Source organism: Bos grunniens, chromosome 22, assembly GCF_055505025.1.
Source record: "Bos grunniens cultivar Pamir isolate PY7600 chromosome 22, Bosgru_T2T1.0, whole genome shotgun sequence".
NCBI lineage: Eukaryota > Metazoa > Chordata > Mammalia > Artiodactyla > Bovidae > Bos > Bos grunniens.
The window spans coordinates 57,661,073-57,679,834 of record NC_141186.1 but is presented as its reverse complement, the minus strand read 5'-3'; the positions used below and the strand labels follow the sequence as shown (position 1 = coordinate 57,679,834).

Here is an 18,762-nt window from a genome sequence, read left to right as displayed (position 1 = left end):
GCGAGGCATCGTGTGGACACGGCGTTCGTGGAGAGCAGGCCTGAGCCCTCCAGAGGCCTCTGGCACACGCACGCCGACGGGACTTGGGTGGGGTGTGCAGGGCTTGGGGCAGGGGCAGTGGCCCCACACCCAGCCCGCCTCTGTGTCCCCAGGCAGGACTGCAACACCAGCCTGGTGCGGGCCTGTTGGAACGAGCTCTTCACCCTCGGCCTGGCCCAGTGCGCCCAGGTCATGAGCCTCTCCACCATCCTGGCTGCCATCGTCAACCACCTGCAGAACAGCATCCAGGAAGGTAGGGCCAGCCTATCCCAGTGCCGCCCAGGGCTGAGGGGCGTTCACGTCGCCACCGGTTTTAGTGTTTAAATTCCTACCCGGCTGCTGCTTTTACTGTAACAAAGATGAAAGGGAAAAGGTGCTGAGTTCTGATGCAGACATTCTGTGCTGTTTTCAGAGTAGTCACCATCTCTGTCTTGATGTTCATGGACAGGTTACCCTTTGATGCAGCTCACAAACCCTCAGGACCCTGTGGATTAGAAACTGTTCCTCGGGGTTGCGTGTGGGAGACCAGGTCCCAGGGAGGGCTGGGCCCTGGGGCACAGGCCCGGGTCCACGGCACCCACGCAGGGCGTGGGTGGGCGCGGGGCGCACCGTGAGGTCGGGGCCGCGTCAGGGCTCGGAAGCAGCCTGTGTGGTCCCTGCGTGCTGTGTGCCCGCGGCACCCTGAAGACTGTCGGGTGCCCGCGCTGCCCAGGGTCTAGGCTGACCCTGCGCGTCACACCTGCCGCCGAGCTGGAGCCGGCCACCCTCCTCGCTGGGCGTCCTGGTGCTGGAGGCGCCTAGTCACACCTTCGTGTTCCTAGTTACTTCTTCAGAAGTTACATAGAGGTAACTTTTATAACCTGTTGCATTTTATAGAGTTTTAGATTTGTTCACAAATGAGCTTTAGTTTTATTTCTAACTGAACATAACACTACCTTCAGCAAGACACTGTCATGAAGACTAAACCAGACAGTAAACGAAACTGTTGTAGCAACTAAAAAATGCCAAGGTGTTCAGGTCGGCACATGTTTATTCAGTGCCTGCTGAGACTTAGAAAGAACTGATCTTGATGGGATCTGGCATGTGGGCCTCAGCACGTGCGGGCCACAGGGCTGCCCAGGGAGAGTCGCTGTCCGGGGGCGGGGTGGTGGGGACACAGCGGAGCAGAGTGTGGGTGCCTACAGCCACCTCCCCTACAGCTAGAAAACGGGGCTCTTGAGATAACTGATTTTTCATTTAAAAGTGAAATTCTCTCCTTTATTCCAATCTGTGTCCCTCCAAGAACCTAGCTCCTTTACTGTTCTCACCAGCCTTTCTCAGAGGATGTCTGTGTTGATTTCTAGATAAACTTTCTGGAGACCGGATAAAGCAAGTCATGGAGCACATCTGGAAGCTCCAGGAGTTCTGTAACAGTATGGCGAGACTGGATATAGACGGCTATGAGTATGCATACCTTAAAGCTATAGTTCTCTTTAGCCCCGGTAAGATATGCGGTGGTCACTCGCGGCGGGTTCCCACCTGAGCTACTGATAGTTCGCACACGGGCATGTTGCCAGGCTGCCAGCAGCGTAGAGCCCCACGTGCCCGACTGTTCCCACAGCACGTGTGCTTTGCTGACTGCTAACGTCAACAGGACATTTGTTACAATTGTTTTTATAGTCCCAATGTTGTAGTAAGTTCCTATGTTCAATAGACGTCATTTGAATCCTAACAGATAGGATCATTTGTATCTCATTGGCCAAATGAGACCACAGCTTACAAAACTGAGTAACATTTAGCCTTTTGTACCCACGGGTTCCACACTGGTGGATTCAGCCAACCACAAATCAGAAATACTCAAGGGCCGCCCCTGGCCGTCCAGTGGTTGAGACTCCGAGCTTCCAGTGCAGGGCGCCCGGTTTCAGTCTCTGGTTGGGGAACTAAGTTTCTACATTCTTTGTGGCCAAAAAAACAAAAGGAAAAAAATGTTCCAGGAGTTCGAAAGTAATATGCTGCTGCTGCTAAGTCGCTTCAGTCGTGTCCAACTCTGTGCGACCCCATAGACGGCAGCCCACCAGGCTCCCCCGTCCCTGGGATTCTCCAGGCAAGAACACTGGGGTGGGCTGCTATTTCCTTCTCCAACGGAAGTAATATAGAGGGGATTTAAAAGTATACGGACAGATGTGTAGGTTACATGCACGTTCGACGTAAAGGACAGCAGGGGATCTGGGGGCGGGTCCCAGAACCAATCCCCTGTGGCTACCACGGGACAGCTAGCCCCCAGCCACTGCCCTCTGCCGGCTGTGCTCTCGCCAAGGTTTCGCTGTGTTAGCACATACTCCAGCACAGATGCACCCTGCCCACGTTCACCTGCAGTCTCTGCAGGGCAGCAGCTGCAGGGCACGCCGACAGGCTGGTCACAGCGAAGAGGCAGCGGAGCTGCGGGTGAGAGTAAGTGGCCGCGGCCAGCCTTGCTCACTGCCCGTGGCCATTCGAGCCTCCTGAGAGGCCCCAGCTTACCCTCTCCACCCCACACCTGCCAGCCTCCTACTCGGGAACGAGGAAATAGCTGACTGAACGGGAGACACTACATGTTGGCGTGTCTAGAAAGCAGATGGTGACTCCCGATTCTGTATGTGTTTCCTAGAGTAGGTAGGAAGTCACGGGTCTAGAGCCAACCCCAGTGGGACCGCGGAGGCTGGTGTGACTACTTGGGGCCGGGCACCCGGGGAACCTGCAGGTCTCGGCAGAGCAGAGGAGGGACCAGCGTTCTAGCAGCAGTCTCTGACCTAGACCAGCCCCCAGAGCTCAGTCTGTTGCACTTGAGGAGTCTGTCAGAAGTGTGATTAAAAAGAAGTACTAAGAAGTCTGCACGTGAGGCTTTCCAAATACACAGAGGGCAATCTGCCGTCCTTTTCTTCCTTCAGATCATCCAGGTTTGACCAGCACAAGCCAGATTGAAAAATTCCAAGAAAAGGCGCAGATGGAGCTGCAGGACTACGTTCAGAAAACCTACTCGGAAGACACCTACCGGTGAGGCACACGGGCAAGACGGGGGCGAGGCTGGACCTAGCTGCAGATATCAGTTACGTTGGCCTTCCACTTCTGGCAGCCCGGTAGAGCCTCCGTTCGATCACACTTTAATTCTTGCGTTTTCTCGGTGACAGTAGAGTGCGGAGGATCAGGAAGCCCAGGCCGTCCCAGTGTTGCTGGGTGACTGTGGGCGAGACCTGGGGTTGGGAGTCGTCCTCTTGTTTGGGGCTAACAGTGCCTGTGAGACATGAGTTCTCACAGGGACCGCCCCCGAGTCCAGAAGAGTCAGCAGCTCTGTCCCTGGCTCCCCACGCACTGAGGAGACGGTGCTAGCTAGAGCGCTTGACACAGGAGTCCATTGACAGAAACCAAATCCGACCCCAACAGCACGCAACTGGGTTGTACAAAATAATCATCCACTCCCTGCGTAAATTTGTATTTTAAAAATTCCTTTATTCAAGTGCAAGCTTATCATGTTTGGGCCCCAGGGACCTCTGCCCAGCCTGGCTGGCAGAGAGCCTGCTCCTGCTTTAGGCACGCTGCCATGGCCAGACACAGCTTTTGCCAAAGCAAGATCCATTTTGTACTAGCATCTTTTTCACTTAATATTCAGCAAGTATGTATATATTCTTTAAGTCGTTTTCCGTGGCTGAGGAGATGCCACAGCTTCTCCACCATTTCCCTCCTGATGAAAGTGCCCTGCAGCACAGCGTCCCAGCGCCCGCCCCTCTGGGCGCTGCCGGTGGACTGGCCCGTCCAGGGAGCTGCAGGACAGGGCCGTGGTGTGCCTTCCTGGGGCTCCTTCAGAATAAACATCTTACTGCTTTCCTTTTAATCACAATGCTAAATGAACACTGGAAATTAGAGCAACACAGAAAAGGTTTTAATTGATAAAAATCTCTTAAAATCCCAATACCCAGAGGTCAACAGTTAGCATTTTGGTGACTGTCCTTCTGAGTCCTTTACTCACACACACGTCCAAACATGATTCCTGCTGGTGCACATCCCACTGTTAAGCTTCTATTCAGCTGTGTGTCATGCAATTCTTATCAGTGAATATAGACTTCGATTCTCCTCCTCAACGTGTGTAGTGATTCGAAAGGTTAGTTTAACCTACCTTCATTAACAGGTTGCCAGGGTTTTTTTGGTGGGGTTGGGGAGAGTTGTTATAAACAAAGAAGGGAACATATTTGTACATCACCATTGCACGCACGATAAAGTCCTGCAAGAGCGACTGTTGAAATCAGGAAAGCACGAGCAGACACTGGCGGTTTGGTTCGGTCCCGAGGGCTGCAGACAGGCCCTGTCTGGGTGAAGCCTGGAGTGCGCAACCCCGCCCCCTCTGACGACCCCCCTCTTACAGGTTGGCCCGCATTCTCGTCCGCCTGCCGGCGCTCCGGCTGATGAGTTCCAGCATAACAGAAGAGCTGTTTTTTACTGGCCTCATTGGCAACGTTTCGATAGACAGCATCATCCCCTACATCCTCAAGATGGAGACAGCGGAGTATAACGGCCAGATCACCGGAGCCAGCCTATAGCGCACAGCCCGCCCTGCCGAGGAGCGCCGGGGCCGCTGAGACACAGACCGTAGAGTAGTGGTGTTGTGGTATGTGCAAATACTCCATATGTTAGCTGTTCCCACCTGGCTTCTCCGCATCTGTTAGTCCCAGACAGTAGCCACTAAAAGACTCGTAGGATCCGCTCCTGCCGTAAGAGATGTTTTAATGCCTTTTGATGAAGCAACAGATTTTTAAACAATCTTTTAACTCAATTTGTATCCAGAAATTCTCAAAGGGCAAAAAACAAAAGCAAAGTTTTATAATGTCAGAGACTAGTATTAAAACTAAAAGAACCGAAGAGAACGGTATGTGTGTATATATTACAGTGTCCTTGGGATAGCTACTAATGACCAGGGTAATAATACTAGCACTTTGTAAGCACTTCCTATCAATGTATAATGTTAGCAACACCTTGCCAATGTGCAGGGCAGATGGAAAACTGTGTCTGTCTTTTGCCGAAATGCTAATGGTTTCTGTGAAAATGCAGTAGGGTACGGGAGACAATCACTTGCTCAAGGGAGTCCTTCCTGACCGCGCAGGCTGCTACTGGCAGCCGAGCCCCAGGCGTGGAGGAGGTGGCGGTGCGGGGGCACACGCGTGCTGCTCTGAACCCGAAGCTTCCTCGGCCCAAGCGCATGCTGACGGGTTCCCTGGTCTGTGATGGGCCTCCGCGGGCTCCTCTGTGACTGGTTCTCAGAACTGGATTCAACCACCAATTCCTGCGGCAACCAAAAACATCGCTGCATCACTTCCGCTGCTCACGGCAGATGGAGTGGTCTGCCCAGCAAGTGCAAGGTGGGCCTTCTGAACACTTGTTGGGCCTCCCACTGCAGACTTCGGGGGAGGGCCGGGAGGGCTGTCATCTCCGCGGTGCACGCCCCGCGCCTGGCCAGGCCGCAGCCAACCGGTGGGGCCATGCAGCGCGGCTCTCAGCATCTCCAGGCCCACACTGCCTCGGGCGGCAGGCTTCTCGACGCTCCTGGTGCGGCACGCTGGGGTCCTCCAGGGCTGTGTCCACAGATGACCCCTGGCGTGTTTTAGATAATGGATGAAAAGGCAGGCTGCCTGCTCCTTAAAAACAGCCTTTAACCCCAAAGTCATCTTAGTGACCATTGTTTTATTAAAACAGAATGCAGTTATTGGGAAGTTTACCTAGAGAAAAGTGCTCACAGATGCCCCTGGTTGTAAGCAAGCGGCAGGTTTCTACTGGGAAGCAGAGCAAGGCTGCATGAGGTGTCCGTGCTGTGTGTGTGGCCCAGGTTAAGGAAGTACAGTGAGGCCAGGTTTGCAGCTCTTAAACCTTTGGATCAGATGGTCCCTCCTAGGCCCAGGGCAGACGAGCAGCAGGGTGGCGTGACGCCGGGGAGGGAAGGTGGTTGCCAGGCCACCACATGGGCTCGAGGCAGAACCAGATGGCGCCCCGTTGCCGTCGGGAGCACTTAGAGAGTCATTGGTGGGAATTAAGTGGGAACACTGTCTCCAACTTACAGATATTCCTGTTTGTATCTCATTATCGTTTACTGTTCATGCTTTGAAGCAAGTCTTAGAGAAAAGTGTAGTACCCATTGTAAAATGATGGAAAGGATTTAATATTGCCAGCTTACAATTTTGGTTTTCTAATTTCAGAGTGACTTAAGTTTCAAAAGTAAGATGGGACGCTGGCCGAAAGGGTGGCCAGGGTGGGTCTCCATCTCTGCCTGGGAGGGCTTTCGCAGAGGCACTCTTACGTAGTGAGGTGCACGCCTGTCTGTCCTGATTTCTGATGGGAGCATGTCTGGGGGTCCTGGAGCAGCTCCCTGGGAACACGTGTTGTCCTGTGTCACATCTTTTAGGTCTGAGCTCTCAGTGATGGTTAGGTCAACACTGGCCTGCTCTCTGGGGCATCATCCTGTCTCTGTGAGGCCTTTACACTCAGGTGGCCTTAGGTATTAGGGCAGCTTAGCCAAGACCTGAGCCGAGGTGCTGTTGAGACAGGCTGGGAGTAGAAGGTGGGAGCGGTGGGGAGACAGTGAACACTGGGATAGGCACGTGCCCTGCGCCCGTCGCCGATTCTAACTGGGTCCTGCGCCCGAGTCCCCACGCTGCTGATGGCTGACTCCAGTGGACCATTCTGGGCTCTGAACACTCCTCTTTAGTGTCCCAGATCGCCTTGGCCTTACTTTGAAGTGGTCTTTTCCTTAAAAGTCGGTTCCACACAACCTGAATTCTCACCGCCCCTAATCATTTCAAACCTTTTGACAGCAGGCCCATCCCTTTCCTGTCAAATTGGTTAAGAAGAGCCCAAAATCAAAAATTATTTAGAGAGACTGGAAGCCAATACCTAGCCTCAACTTTCACAGGGCTCTTCACCTGTTAGTAGTTTGTGAGACTCTGATTCGGGGAAGAGAGCGCGCCCTCTGCATCTGAGTGACCATTCACACCTGCCTTCTGGTGGCCCCACCGCAGAGCAGAGGGGACGAGGGCACCTGAGGGAGGCGAGGATGGACGCACGGTGTTGCTTCCTGAGGACGCGGGCTCTGCTTCAGGGGCGTCTCAAATAGCGGGGACAGTTACACGTTCAAAGTGTGGAGTTCTTTACATGTAACATAACAAGATGACATAGAGAAAGACCAAATTACTCAAGCAGGTATTTTCCAAGGTATTCCTGGAAAGTATTTTTAAGGAAGTGTGTGGGGTTTTTTGGGGGGAGGGGGGTCTACATCGTTTATTTTCTAACCTCTGCCAGGAGCTGTGGTCAGGGTCCTTTCTGTCCGGGTTTTTGGATCTGGTCTCATGTAGTCACCCTTGGATGCTGTGTGATCGCCCTGGAGAGGCACTGGTCTCTAGCCCGTCAGTATTAAACGTGGCCTCTGGCGAGGGTTGTGTGGCAGAGCCGGGTGCCCGTGGGGCTCTCGCGGTGTCCAGTGCTCCTGTCCTGGCCTTTGGGGGAACGCCTAGCAGAGCACTCTTGCTTCCACCCTACCCTCGGCCTCACAGGCAGCCCTTGGCTGAGGACCCAAATTCCAGGGCCTGAGGACAGATGAGAGCCTAGGAGCATGCTGCCCGTTTGCCAGGGGGAGTGGCCTTATGTGCGCTGGGGCTACAGGTGACATCTTCTGATGTGCATGTCTGTACTCTGGAGGCTGCTGCCCTCCCAACCTGGGAAGGCCCGACAAGGCAGGGCAGCCACCCACATCCTCCAGGGTCCCACTTCCCTTCCCCACTGACTGTGCGACTCTGAAAATGTCTTAACTTTGATGTCAGTTTGCAGCGTCAGCCTCTCCTCACAACAGAGCGGCCTGAGTCTTTTGTACACAGGGTCCCGGGCTTCCTCACCCGTGCCTCCTCCTAGCGGGCACTTCTGTGTGTCCAGCCCTGGGGTCCCTGCACTGGCGTTGTGTGTACAGATTTATAGGCTTGTATGACTGACTGAATGTACATGTGTTTATACCTTCTCTGTATGTACAGTGTATATAGCATATGTGTACATAGATGTATATTCTGTATACAGACACGTAGCCACATAGCCAGACCGCTTACGTTTTACAGAGAATCTATGATAGAGTTGCTGCAGTCATTGACGTGGGTGTTCTTGGTCCCTCAGCAGGATGGATTTGCTGACATTTTCCTTGGGGTGAGCCTGGCTGGGAAAGGCCCTGCCCTCCACCAGGGCCAGGAAGCTGGAAGACATTAGTTTATCCCAGTGTCCAAAACGAGGTGGGGATCGGTAACCTAGTTGTTACACATCTATTTACAGCCTAACTGGGAGGACCTTGGCAGGAGTGGTGTTGGCCTGTCACGCACTCAGCCCAAGACAGAGAACACCTGTGTGGTGGGCCCTGACTCCCAGTGTGGTGGAAGCCGCCCACACGTGCTCTGGGACTCTCTACCACAGCTACAAAACAAGTATTCTTGAAAAATAAGCATGAATGTTGAGCTAACTCCTATGGCATATAAATTACAGATCTTTTATTTCTCTAACTGTAGCATGTGAATAAAATTCACTGCCCTTATTCCTAAATTATGATTCTAAAATTTTAAAATTTCAGATAAAACTTGCATTCTAGTGCAGATATGTACCTTAACACTACAGATGCCAAATTGTCCTTGTCCGGGTCTGTTCCGATGAACTCTCCCCGTTAATCGAGCTTTAAGCCGAGACACCGCGCTCGGGAGCCAGGGCCCAGCAGGACTTGCTCACGCACCTGTAAGCAGGAGACCTGAATGGTGGGAAGGCCGAAAGCCGGCCTGCTGGAAGGATCACTGGATAAGTACGAAAACTCAGACACCACAGGCTACTTAAAAAAAAAAACACGAAGCTTATTGAAACGTTTGAAAATAGCGCGTTGAGACCACAGTCCTTGGTGCCTTTGTGAGACGGCGGGTGTGCAGCCTTCAGCTTCCCGAGGCTTTGATGTGACAAAGCTCCTGCTAACTTCAGTGGCCGCATCCCATTCCCACGTCCTTACCTGTCGTGACAATCACTCTATAGAAGGGGGCTCTCCAGTCAAAGTACAAGTGGAGGTCTAGCAGTCTCTAGGGATCTGCAGAAGCTCTCCCTGGGGCTATGTACCTTAACTAGTCTAGGAATAAACTCTCAGTTTTAAGAGTGTTTTAGGGGTGAGGAATGTCTGAGACATGCTAGGAAAAAGGCTCAGCAATATTTATCAATTGACAGACTGTGATAAAGCTTAACACTTGGATGACATTTGGAAATATATAAAAAATGGCTTTTCTTTAGAAAAGTGTCATCAATTATTTTAACAACCAGAGCACTCACAGACTCAAATGCTGCTGCCACACACAACTCAAGAGCTCGAGTATTTTTCTACAGTCTCTGTTCTCCCAGTTATCTTGTGAACCAGTGTTCAACTAGTTTTATACCTGAAAGCTGCAGTTTTCATAGTACAAACCATTGTTTTTACCTGTAGTTCAGAGCTCTCTGTTAAAATGTACCTGCATTACCAACCCCTTTAAAAGAAGTGTGTTAAAGGAAAATTTGGGTGTAACTTTCTTGGGACCGTTTCTGTAACCTCTGCCCTTCACAATATAGAATATATTGTTTATGCCATCACATTTTAATTCCAGGTTTAAAATCTGTTGAAAGCTGTAGCTTGAAATCAGCTTTGTTTATGTGATGGCATTTAAAAAATAGCATGTTCTTTTTAAACTGAATTTTATATCTGATCAATGTCTTCAGTCTTGAAGAAGAATTTGCATTGTTGTGTTTGTATATAGAGTATTGCAGTGCATGAATTAGCTTTATGCATTTTATTAAATGCTGTTTCAATGTGGCATTATCGTTGTGGCTTAATACTACTACCTAAATGAGGTTTATACTATTAAAAGTGAATTAAAAACTCATAACGTACATCCTGCTCTTCATTTCTCCTCATAACGGTAATAACATCAGTAACCCTGAACCCCAAGTAGGTGGCAGGGAGGCACCTCGGTGCCAGAGCCGCGCAGCTCACACCACACCGTGTTCAGTGGTCACTGGGCTGTAAGTACCTTCAAGGGAAGCACTGGCCAGACCATCTCCTCTGCGTCTTCCAGAAGCCACGCAGACCTTTCTGGAGAACACAGCCTGTGCCACCAGATGCAGACACAGACTCGCAGAGCCAGGCTTCCTGGAAGGGTCTCTGCTATCCAGGGGGTAAAAAAACACCCCTCATTGTGTCACCTGATGGCTCGTTTTACAGGTGAGGATGCTGAGGTCCAGTCAGACTTGTGGCAGAAACCACTGGCAGCTTTAAATGGCTTTGCCAAGTAGAAGTCAAAATAAAACTGAAATGGGTTACTTCAATAGAACAAGGCCAAAAACCGTCTAGTGAACACTGCTTACGCAAATTAAAGTATATCCATTATAAGATCCTCATAGCAAGCTTCTCTATCATTGCTTCCGATTTCTGCAAATTTTAAACCCATCTTTGTCCCTATTAAAGTAGGAAACGAGGAGAGCACAGCGCCCCGGCAGTGCCAATGCAGCCTGTTACCTGCTGCCGACAAGACGGTCCAGAACAGCAGCGCCATACCGCGAGCGGCTGGACATCCTTCTCTAGAGAGGGGTCCTCACCTACCTTGGTTCTGGGTGATGCTCCTCCTCAGCAACCTTATTAGGGCGCCCCTGTGGCCATGGAGGGAAAGGCTGTTTCCATGAGGCTGTCTCGCTGCGCTCTGGAGACAGTCTGGAAGGGCACCCATTTATCGGACAAGCCCAGCCGGCCAGAGGGAAGGCCCTCAGCGGGTGCGGCATCAGAAACAGGGCGGGACTGAGACCCCCACGCGGGGAGGCGGCAGAACGGGGGACAGGCTCTTCCCTCCAGTACCGCGGTGGGGGAGGGCGCTGAGTTTCAGTGAACCACCCCCGTCAGAAGCCTGTGGCCATTCAGGAGCTGCCCATTCCTCCTCAGACGCGCACGCCCACCTCCCTCCCAGCCCGCGCATTCAGACCACCACCCTGAATGCGGCTTTGGTACAAAATCACAGTAAATCATCACCCGAGCATCAAATGGGAAGAGCGCCAAACTTGTATTACAGTGAGATAAGCCCGCAGCGTTTATACACATCTCCCGGGGCGCGCTCGGGGTCAGCCCAGCCCTGTCTCCTGAGGCCTGAAAGCAACGCGACCCGGCCGGCGCGCTGTGAGCAAAGAGGTCCCGGCCAGAGCCCGTGGCGCCGCACCCCGTCCCGGAGCGCGCCGAGCCGGCCGCGCAGGAGGCTCTGCTCCGCTGGGGCCCCGCGGTCAGGGGAGTCAGTGCAGCGGCCTCGCCCCCGGCAGCCCTCCACACCGCGGCGGCCGCGGGACCCAGGCGCGTCTCCAGGCTGCGGCCTGGCCCCTTCCCGGCCCTGAAGCCCCGTCCCCGCCGAAGGCCCAGCGGACGGGGTCACACGGCGCTGCTCAGTGGCGCGGACTTCACGGGCGTGATGGCGCGGGGTGTTCACTGAGCAGCTTGGCTGCAGCCCAACCCCCCCTCGCAATGTGCTTTCACACACGTGTTAGTAAAGGGGGGCCTTTTATTGCAAAGCAGTCGTCAGTCTCCCGGGGCACAGCAGCAGGGCTCTCGGGGCCTCAGTCCTGGGCGCCGGCTCTCAGGGCGGCCTGGAACTTGCCGGTCAGCTCCCTGGGCAGCGGCACCACGGCCGGGCAGGGCACCTGGCCCTCCACCTCGCAGATGCACTCCCGCAGGCAGTACTTCCGGGGCCCGAAGTGCGCCGGGTGGGAGAGCTGCTCCCGCTCCTGCCGCTCCCTCCGGAGGGTCTCCCTGCGGAGAGCAGAGTGCAGGAGGCGTGGGCGGCGCGTTGCGGGGAGCCCTGCCCTGCGCCCCACGTCCCGGGCCGCGGAGGAGGGCGCGCAGGAACGAGGGCAGCGGGCGGGACAAAGGGGCCTCGGTGCCCCGTGCGCCGCCTCAGGACAGCTCTTGCCCCCATCCCTCGCTCCACTCTCGGAACAAATGGGACTCGCACAGCAGGCCTGGGGCTGCTCCCCACTAGGGCCCACCTGAGAGGCCCCAGGAGGGACACGGTCGCAGCCACCAGGGCAGGGGTCTCAGAGGCTTCTCAGCCCCCTGTGCACCCAGGAGGAAGGGCCTCCGGCCGCCCCCTCGACAGCCCTCCCGACCGCCTGTCTCCTCCGTCCACCCGACCTCTGGGCTAGGGATGCCTGCGCCCCTCCAAGGCCAGCCCAGCGACTCACTCGTTCTTCCCCAGGATCTTCTTGACGTGCTCCATGATCTCCTTGTTGCTCTTGGTCTCCACGTCCACGAGCACTTGCTCCCCAGAATCTGGAGCAGGAAGGGAAGGAAAGGGGGGAGAGGGCTGAGAGGGCGGCAGGACCCCGCTCAGTCTCCACTGGTGCTGGACGGGGGTGTGCGTTCAGTGGAGATTTCTAGCGGTAAAGCAGGTGTTTACATAATCCACAATGCGGCCTTTTTCCGTTTCTGTAGTTGTGAACACAGATAAACCAGGTATGTACAGAAGTATTCATTCTGTTTTAAAGGAAACAACCTCCACGTTCATGGATAGAAAGATTTGATATTGTTAAGATGGCGGTCCTAGCCAAATCGGTCTATGGATTCACTCAATCCCTCTCCAAATCCTAGCAGATGTTTTTGTAGAAACTGAAAAACTTAGCTTTAAACTCACGCAAAGGACCCAAAATAGCCAAAACAACTTTGACCAACCTGAAAATAGGAAAACATTTCACTTTCCAGTTTCCGTTGAACTGCAGGCTACAGTGTGGGCTTGCCAGGTGGCGCAGTGCTGAAGAATTCTGCTGCCAACGCAGGAGACACAAGAGATGGGGGCTCGATTCCTAAGTCAGGAAGATCCCCTTGAACAGGAAATGGCAACCTGCTCCAGTATTCCTGCCTGGAAAATTCCATGGGCAGAGGAGCTCGGCGGGCTACACAGTCCCTAGGGTCCCAAAGAGCCGGACATGACTGAGTGCACACACCCCCACCATAGGTACACAATCATAACACACACATAATTAAGTCAGTGTGGAATGAGCAAAAGAAAAATGGAACCAAACTGAGTCCACAAATAAACATTAAATTTACGGTCAACTTCTTTTCAGCAAAGATGGCAAGACAACTCCATGAGAAAGAAGAACATCTGATAAAAGACCTGTTTTCTGACAAAAGAACTCTTACAAACAATCCAAAGGGAAAATGGGCTAAATACCTGAATAAACATTTAACAACAAAAACGGATAATCAGCACGTGAAGATACTCAGTATCATCAGTCATTAGAAGAATACAAAATAAAATCAGTGAGATATTAAAGTGGCTAATTTTTTTAAAAAACACAATACCAAGTGTTACGATGCAGAGTAACACTCAAACCTTTCGTGAATTACTGGTAAAAATGCAAAAAAATATTACAGCCATGTCAGACAGGGAATTGGGACACACAAAAAAGATTGGAAAGAAGTAAAACTCTCTTTGTAGAAGGAATGATTGTGTATGTAGAAAATCTTAAGGAATTTAGCAAATAAAAACTACTAGAAATGTGAATTATCAGGGTTACAAGACACTAGACCCACGTATCAAATCAGCAGTACTTCTATAAGGCTGTTTGATGCTTAACCAAAGAACAGGAAAATGAACCTTTAAAAACTACTGTAATATTTACAGAAAACATACTCAATACTATTAAAATGTCCATTATCCTCAGTGATCTATAATGTAATTCTGATCAAAATCCCAACAAGCTTTTTTTCCCCTAGAAACTGGTAAGCAAGCTTTACAGTTAATACAGAAATGCAGAGAACCTACAAGGGCCAGCTTTAATCTTGGGCGGAAAGAAAGGGCGGGAGGAGATGCACACTACCTGCTCTTAAAACGTATTTTCAATCGACAGAAACCAATACAGTTTGCTGTTAGCAAGAAGACAGACACAGATCAGTCAGAGAGGATGACGAGTTCAGAAACTCAAATAGCCAAAACAGTCTTAAAACCAGCTCGAGGAATCACGGTCTCTGACTTGAGACTACATCAGAAAGCTGCAGTACTCCAAACTGCAAGATACTGGCACAAAAACAGACACAGATCAATGGAACACAAAAGGCACACCAGAAGTAGAGCTGCACAAATCCACCACAAAGGAGGCGAGAATATACAACGGAGAGAAGACACTCGCTTCAGTAAGCGGGTTTAGGAAAACTGGAGCGCGACAGGTACAAGAATCAGATTAGAGCGCTTTCTAACACTATGTAGATAAACCCAATATGCATCAGAGACCTAAGACCAGCTGCCACAAAATTCCTAAAAGAAGAAAAATATGAAATCTCAGCAATTTTTTTATTATCTGTCTCCTAAAACAAAGCAAAAATAAACAAATGGGGACCCTCCTTGGTGGTCCAGGGGTTTGCAAGTCAGGCCCTGGGTTTGATTCCTGGCTGAGGAACTACAATCCCTCCCACACGCCGCGGAACTAAGCCCGTGTACCACAACTGCAGAGCCTGTGTCTGCAACTGGAGTCCGCGTTCTGCAAAGAGCCCGCGTGCTGCAGCTGGGACCTGATGTAGCCAAATACAGAGGTGAAAGTGAAGTTGCTCAGTCGTGTCCGACTCTTTGCGACCCCATGGACTGTAGCCTATCAGGCTCCTCCATCCATGGGCTTTTCCAGGCAAGAGTGCTGGAGTGGATTGCCATTTCCTTCTCCAGGGGATCTTCCCAACCCAGGAATCGAACCCAGGTCTCCTGCATTGCAGGCAGACACTTTACCTTCTGAGCCACCAGGGAAGCCAAATTCATAAATACTTGTTTAAAAACTAAAAACACTTGAGTCTGAGCAAGATCCGGGAGTTGGTGATGGACAGGGAAGCCTGGCGTGTAGCAGTCCATGGGGTTGCGAAGAGTCGGACACTCCTGAGCAACTGAACTGAACAAATGGGACCCAGTTAAACTTAAAAGCTTCGGACACAGCAAACCAGAAAACAAAAAGACAACCTATGAAGTGGGGGGAAATAATGGTAAATGATACAATAAGGGGTTAACATTCAAAATATATAAACAGCTCACACAACTCGGTATCAAAAATAAAAGCTGACAAAAAATGGGCAGAAGAACTGACATCTTTCCCAAAGGAAATGCAAATGACCCACAGGCACAGAGAAAGATTCTAAGATAATCTCCAGAGAAACGCAAATCAGAATCACGATTAAGCTATCACCTCCCATTTGTCAGAATGGCTATCAACAGAGACCCCACGCACAAGGGTCGGCAAGGATGGGAGAAATGGGACCACTGTACCACGCTGTTGTTCCATCGCTAAATTGTGTCAGACTCTTTGAGACCCCATGGACTCCCGCCCGCCAGGCTCCTCTGTCCACATGCTGATGGGAATGTAAACTGGTGCAGCTACTGTGGAAAACGGTAGAGAAGGTTCTCAAGAAACTAAACACAGAACCACCACATGACCCAGCAATTCCACTCTTGGGTATACATCTGAGAAAACAAAACAAAACATGTTTTAGAAAGATACAAAGTGAAGTCGCTCAGTTGTGTCCAAGTCTTTGCGGCCCCATGGACTGTAGCCCACTAGGCTCCTCTGTCCATGGGATTCTCCAGGCAAGAATACTGGAGTGGGTTGCCATTTCCTCCTCCAGGGGATCTTCCTGACCCAGGGATCAAACCCGGGTCTCCTGCATTGCAGGCAAATGCTTTACCCTCTAAGCTCTTCTAGAAAGATACATGCACCCCAATATTTGGAGCAGCATTATTTAATACAATTGTCAAGATATGGAAGCATAAATCAACAGATGAATGGGTTCAGATGTGCTGCACGCGTGCACACACACACTGGGATATCAGCCATAAAAATTTTTTTTTGCCATTTGCAGCAACATGGATGAAGAGACAACTCTACATCTGGTGATGTATGGACATGACCAGATGGTCAAATACAGAAATCAGACTGATTATATTCTTTGCAGCCAAAGATGGAGCTCTATACAGTCAGCAAAAACAAGACCGGGAGCTGACTGTGGCTCAGATCATGAACTCCTTATTGCCAAATTCAGACTTAAATTGAAGACAGTAGGGAAAACCACTAGACCATTTGGGTATAAACTAAGCCCTTACGATTCCCCTAATGATCACAGACTGCAGGTGACGAATAGATTCAAGGGGTGAGATCTGGTAGAACTATGGATGGAGGCTCGTAACACTGTACAAGGGGGTACTGATCAAACACATCCCCAAGAAAAAGAAATGCGGAAGGTGAAGTGGTGTCTGAGGGGGCCTTACGAACAGCTGAAGAGAGAAGCCAAAGGAGAAAGGCAACAACTGAATGCAGAGTTCCAAAAAATACCAAGGGGAGATAAGAAAGCCTTTTTAAGGGAAAATGCGAAGAAATAGACAAAAACAATAGAAAGGAAAAGACTAGAGATCTCAAAGAAATTGAAGATAGCAAGGCAACGTTTCGTGCAAAGATGGGCACGATAAAGGAGAGAAACTGTAAGGACCTAACAGAAGCAGAAGAGATTAAGAAGAGGTGGCAAGAATACACAGAAGAACTGTACAAACAAGGTCTTAATGACCCAGATAACCACGACGGTGTGATCGCTCACCTAGAGTCAGACGTCCCGGACTGTGAAGTCACGCGGGCCTTAGGAGGCATCGAGCAAAGCTGGTGGAGGTGAAGGAATTCTAACTGAGCTGTTTACAATGACAAGGCGGTTAAAGTGCTGCATCTAACACGCCAGCAAATCTGTGAAACTCAACAGTGGCCACAAGACTGGAAAATATCAGTTTGCATTCCAATACCGAAAAAGGACAAAGCTAAAGAACGTTCAGACTACCGTACAATCGCGCTCATTTCACACGCTAGCAAGGTAACGCTCAAAATCATTCAAGCTAGGGTTCAACAGTACGTGAACCAAGAACTTCAAGCTGTGAACCAAGATGTACAAGCTAGATTTAGAAAAGGAAGAGGAAGCAGAGACTAAATGGCCAACATAGGTTGGATCATAGAGAAAGCAAGAGAATTAAAAAAAAAAAAAAAATCATCTACTTCTGTTTCATTGACTAGGCTAAAGCCTTTGACTGTGTGGATCACAAACTGGAAAATTCTGAAAGAGATGGGAATACCAGACCACTTTACCTGCCTCCTGAGAAAGCTGTATGCAGGATAAGCAGCAGCAGTTAGAACTGGACATGGAACGGACCGGTTCAGAATTGGGAAAGGAGTACGTCTAGGCTGTATATTGTCACCCTTTCTTATTTAACTTATATGAAGGGTATATCATGTGAAATCCTGGGCTGGATGAATCACAAGCTGGAATTAAGATTTATTAATTAATTCAGGAGAAATAACAATGTCAGATATGCAGATGACACCACTCTAATGGCAGAAAGCAAAGAGGAACTAAAGAGCCTCTTGATAAAGGTGAAAGAGGAGAGTGAAAAAGCTGGCTTAAAACTCAACATTCAGGCAGCCATCTCTGACTCGGCATCATGGCCGCCCTCAGACCCCTCGTGAAGCCTAAGATCGTCAAAAAGAGGACCAAGAAGTTCATCCAGCATCGGTCAGACCAATGTGTCAAAATCAGGCGGAACTGGCGGAAGCCCAGAGGCATTGACAACAGGGTGCGCAGAAGATTCAAGGGCCAGATCTTGATGCCCAACATCGCTTACGGGAGCAACAAGAAAACCAAGCACATGCTGCCCAGTGGCTTCCGGAAGTTCCTGGTCCACACCGTCAAGGAGCCTGAGGTGCTGCTGATGTGCAATAGGTGATGCAACGGCCCACACTCCTACAGCTCACTCTCCACCTGACAGTGGGCCTGGGCCGCCTTCCACGGCGGCCCACAGACCTCACCGCAGCAGTGTCAGGACCCGTGACGGGAGGCGCCCAGTGCACTGAGCCAGCTCCCCGTGAGCAGGCATTTGGTGGCTGCCAGTGTGCTGTGGAGAACCACCTCTCGCCTAAAACTCTTGGAACGTATGTTTAGGAGTCAAGTCCACGGAGTCAGTTCACAGAGTGAATTCCACACTTTGAAATGTGCCTAGGGCTTCCCTGGTGGCTCGGTGGCAAAGAATCCACCTGCATGTGCAGGAGACACGGGCTCATTCCCTGGTGTGGGAAGACTCCCCATGCCGCACAGCAAGTAAGCCCGGGAGCCACACCACCGAGCCTGCATTCTGGAGCCCCGGAGCTGGGAGCACCCTACACTCTGTGCTCCACAATACGGAAGCCACACGCCGCAACCAGAAAGTAGCCTCCACACGCTGCAACTAGAGAAAAGCTCGTGAAGCAACGAAGACCCAGGACAGCCACAAATAAATCAAGAAATAAAACCATGAAACGTCAAAAAAAAAAAAAACAACATTCAGAAAACTAGGATCATGGCATCCAGTCTCATCACTTCATGGCAAACAGATGGGGAAAAAATATAAAGTGACAAATTTTATTTTCTTGGGTTCCAAAATCACTGTGGATGATGACTGCAGCCCTGAAATTAAAAGACGCTTACTCCTTGGAAGGAAAGCTATGACACACCTAGACAGCATATTAAAAAGCAGAGATATTACTTTGCCAAAAAAGGTCCATCTAGTCAAAGCTATGGTTTTTCCAGTGGTCATGTATGGACATGAGAGTTGGACCATAAAGAAGACTGAGCACCGAAGAACGGATGATTTCAAACTGTAGTGGTGGAGAAGACTC

The 18,762-nt window shown here is 50.8% G+C and overlaps 2 protein-coding genes and 1 pseudogene across 24 annotated transcripts in view; 2 read left to right on the top strand and 1 right to left on the bottom strand.

Moving 5' to 3' along the window:
* NR2C2 (nuclear receptor subfamily 2 group C member 2) overlaps nucleotides 1-9,956 on the top strand; it is a 113,862-nt gene extending 103,906 nt beyond the window's left edge. For 14 of the 20 annotated variants that reach the window (XM_086368756.1, XM_086368749.1, XM_086368745.1 and 11 more), the window contains 4 exons: nucleotides 153-292; nucleotides 1,383-1,520; nucleotides 2,946-3,051; nucleotides 4,415-9,956. In XM_086368756.1, coding sequence (XP_086224882.1) covers nucleotides 153-292; nucleotides 1,383-1,520; nucleotides 2,946-3,051; nucleotides 4,415-4,589 — 559 coding nt within the window. In that variant the 3' untranslated portion in view covers nucleotides 4,590-9,956. The remainder of the gene's footprint in view (nucleotides 1-152; nucleotides 293-1,382; nucleotides 1,521-2,945; nucleotides 3,052-4,414) is intronic. The other 6 variants (XR_015151892.1, XR_015151889.1, XR_015151890.1 and 3 more) reach the window with 1 other exon arrangement.
* MRPS25 (mitochondrial ribosomal protein S25) overlaps nucleotides 3,913-18,762 on the bottom strand; it is a 52,191-nt gene continuing 37,341 nt past the window's right edge. Inside the window, exons 3-4 of one of the 3 annotated variants that reach the window (XM_086368759.1) lie at nucleotides 12,286-12,373; nucleotides 3,913-5,329 (exon numbers count right to left, since the gene is read on the bottom strand). In XM_086368759.1, coding sequence (XP_086224885.1) covers nucleotides 5,074-5,329; nucleotides 12,286-12,373 — 344 coding nt within the window. In that variant the 3' untranslated portion in view covers nucleotides 3,913-5,073. Of the gene's footprint in view, nucleotides 5,330-11,588; nucleotides 11,855-12,285; nucleotides 12,374-18,762 lie in introns of those variants that run through there. The other 2 variants (XM_086368762.1, XM_086368760.1) reach the window with 2 other exon arrangements.
* On the top strand, nucleotides 15,924-18,403 carry LOC147348720 (large ribosomal subunit protein eL32 pseudogene; annotated as a pseudogene). Its single transcript, XR_015151896.1, has one exon. The product of XR_015151896.1 is annotated as a large ribosomal subunit protein eL32 pseudogene (transcript).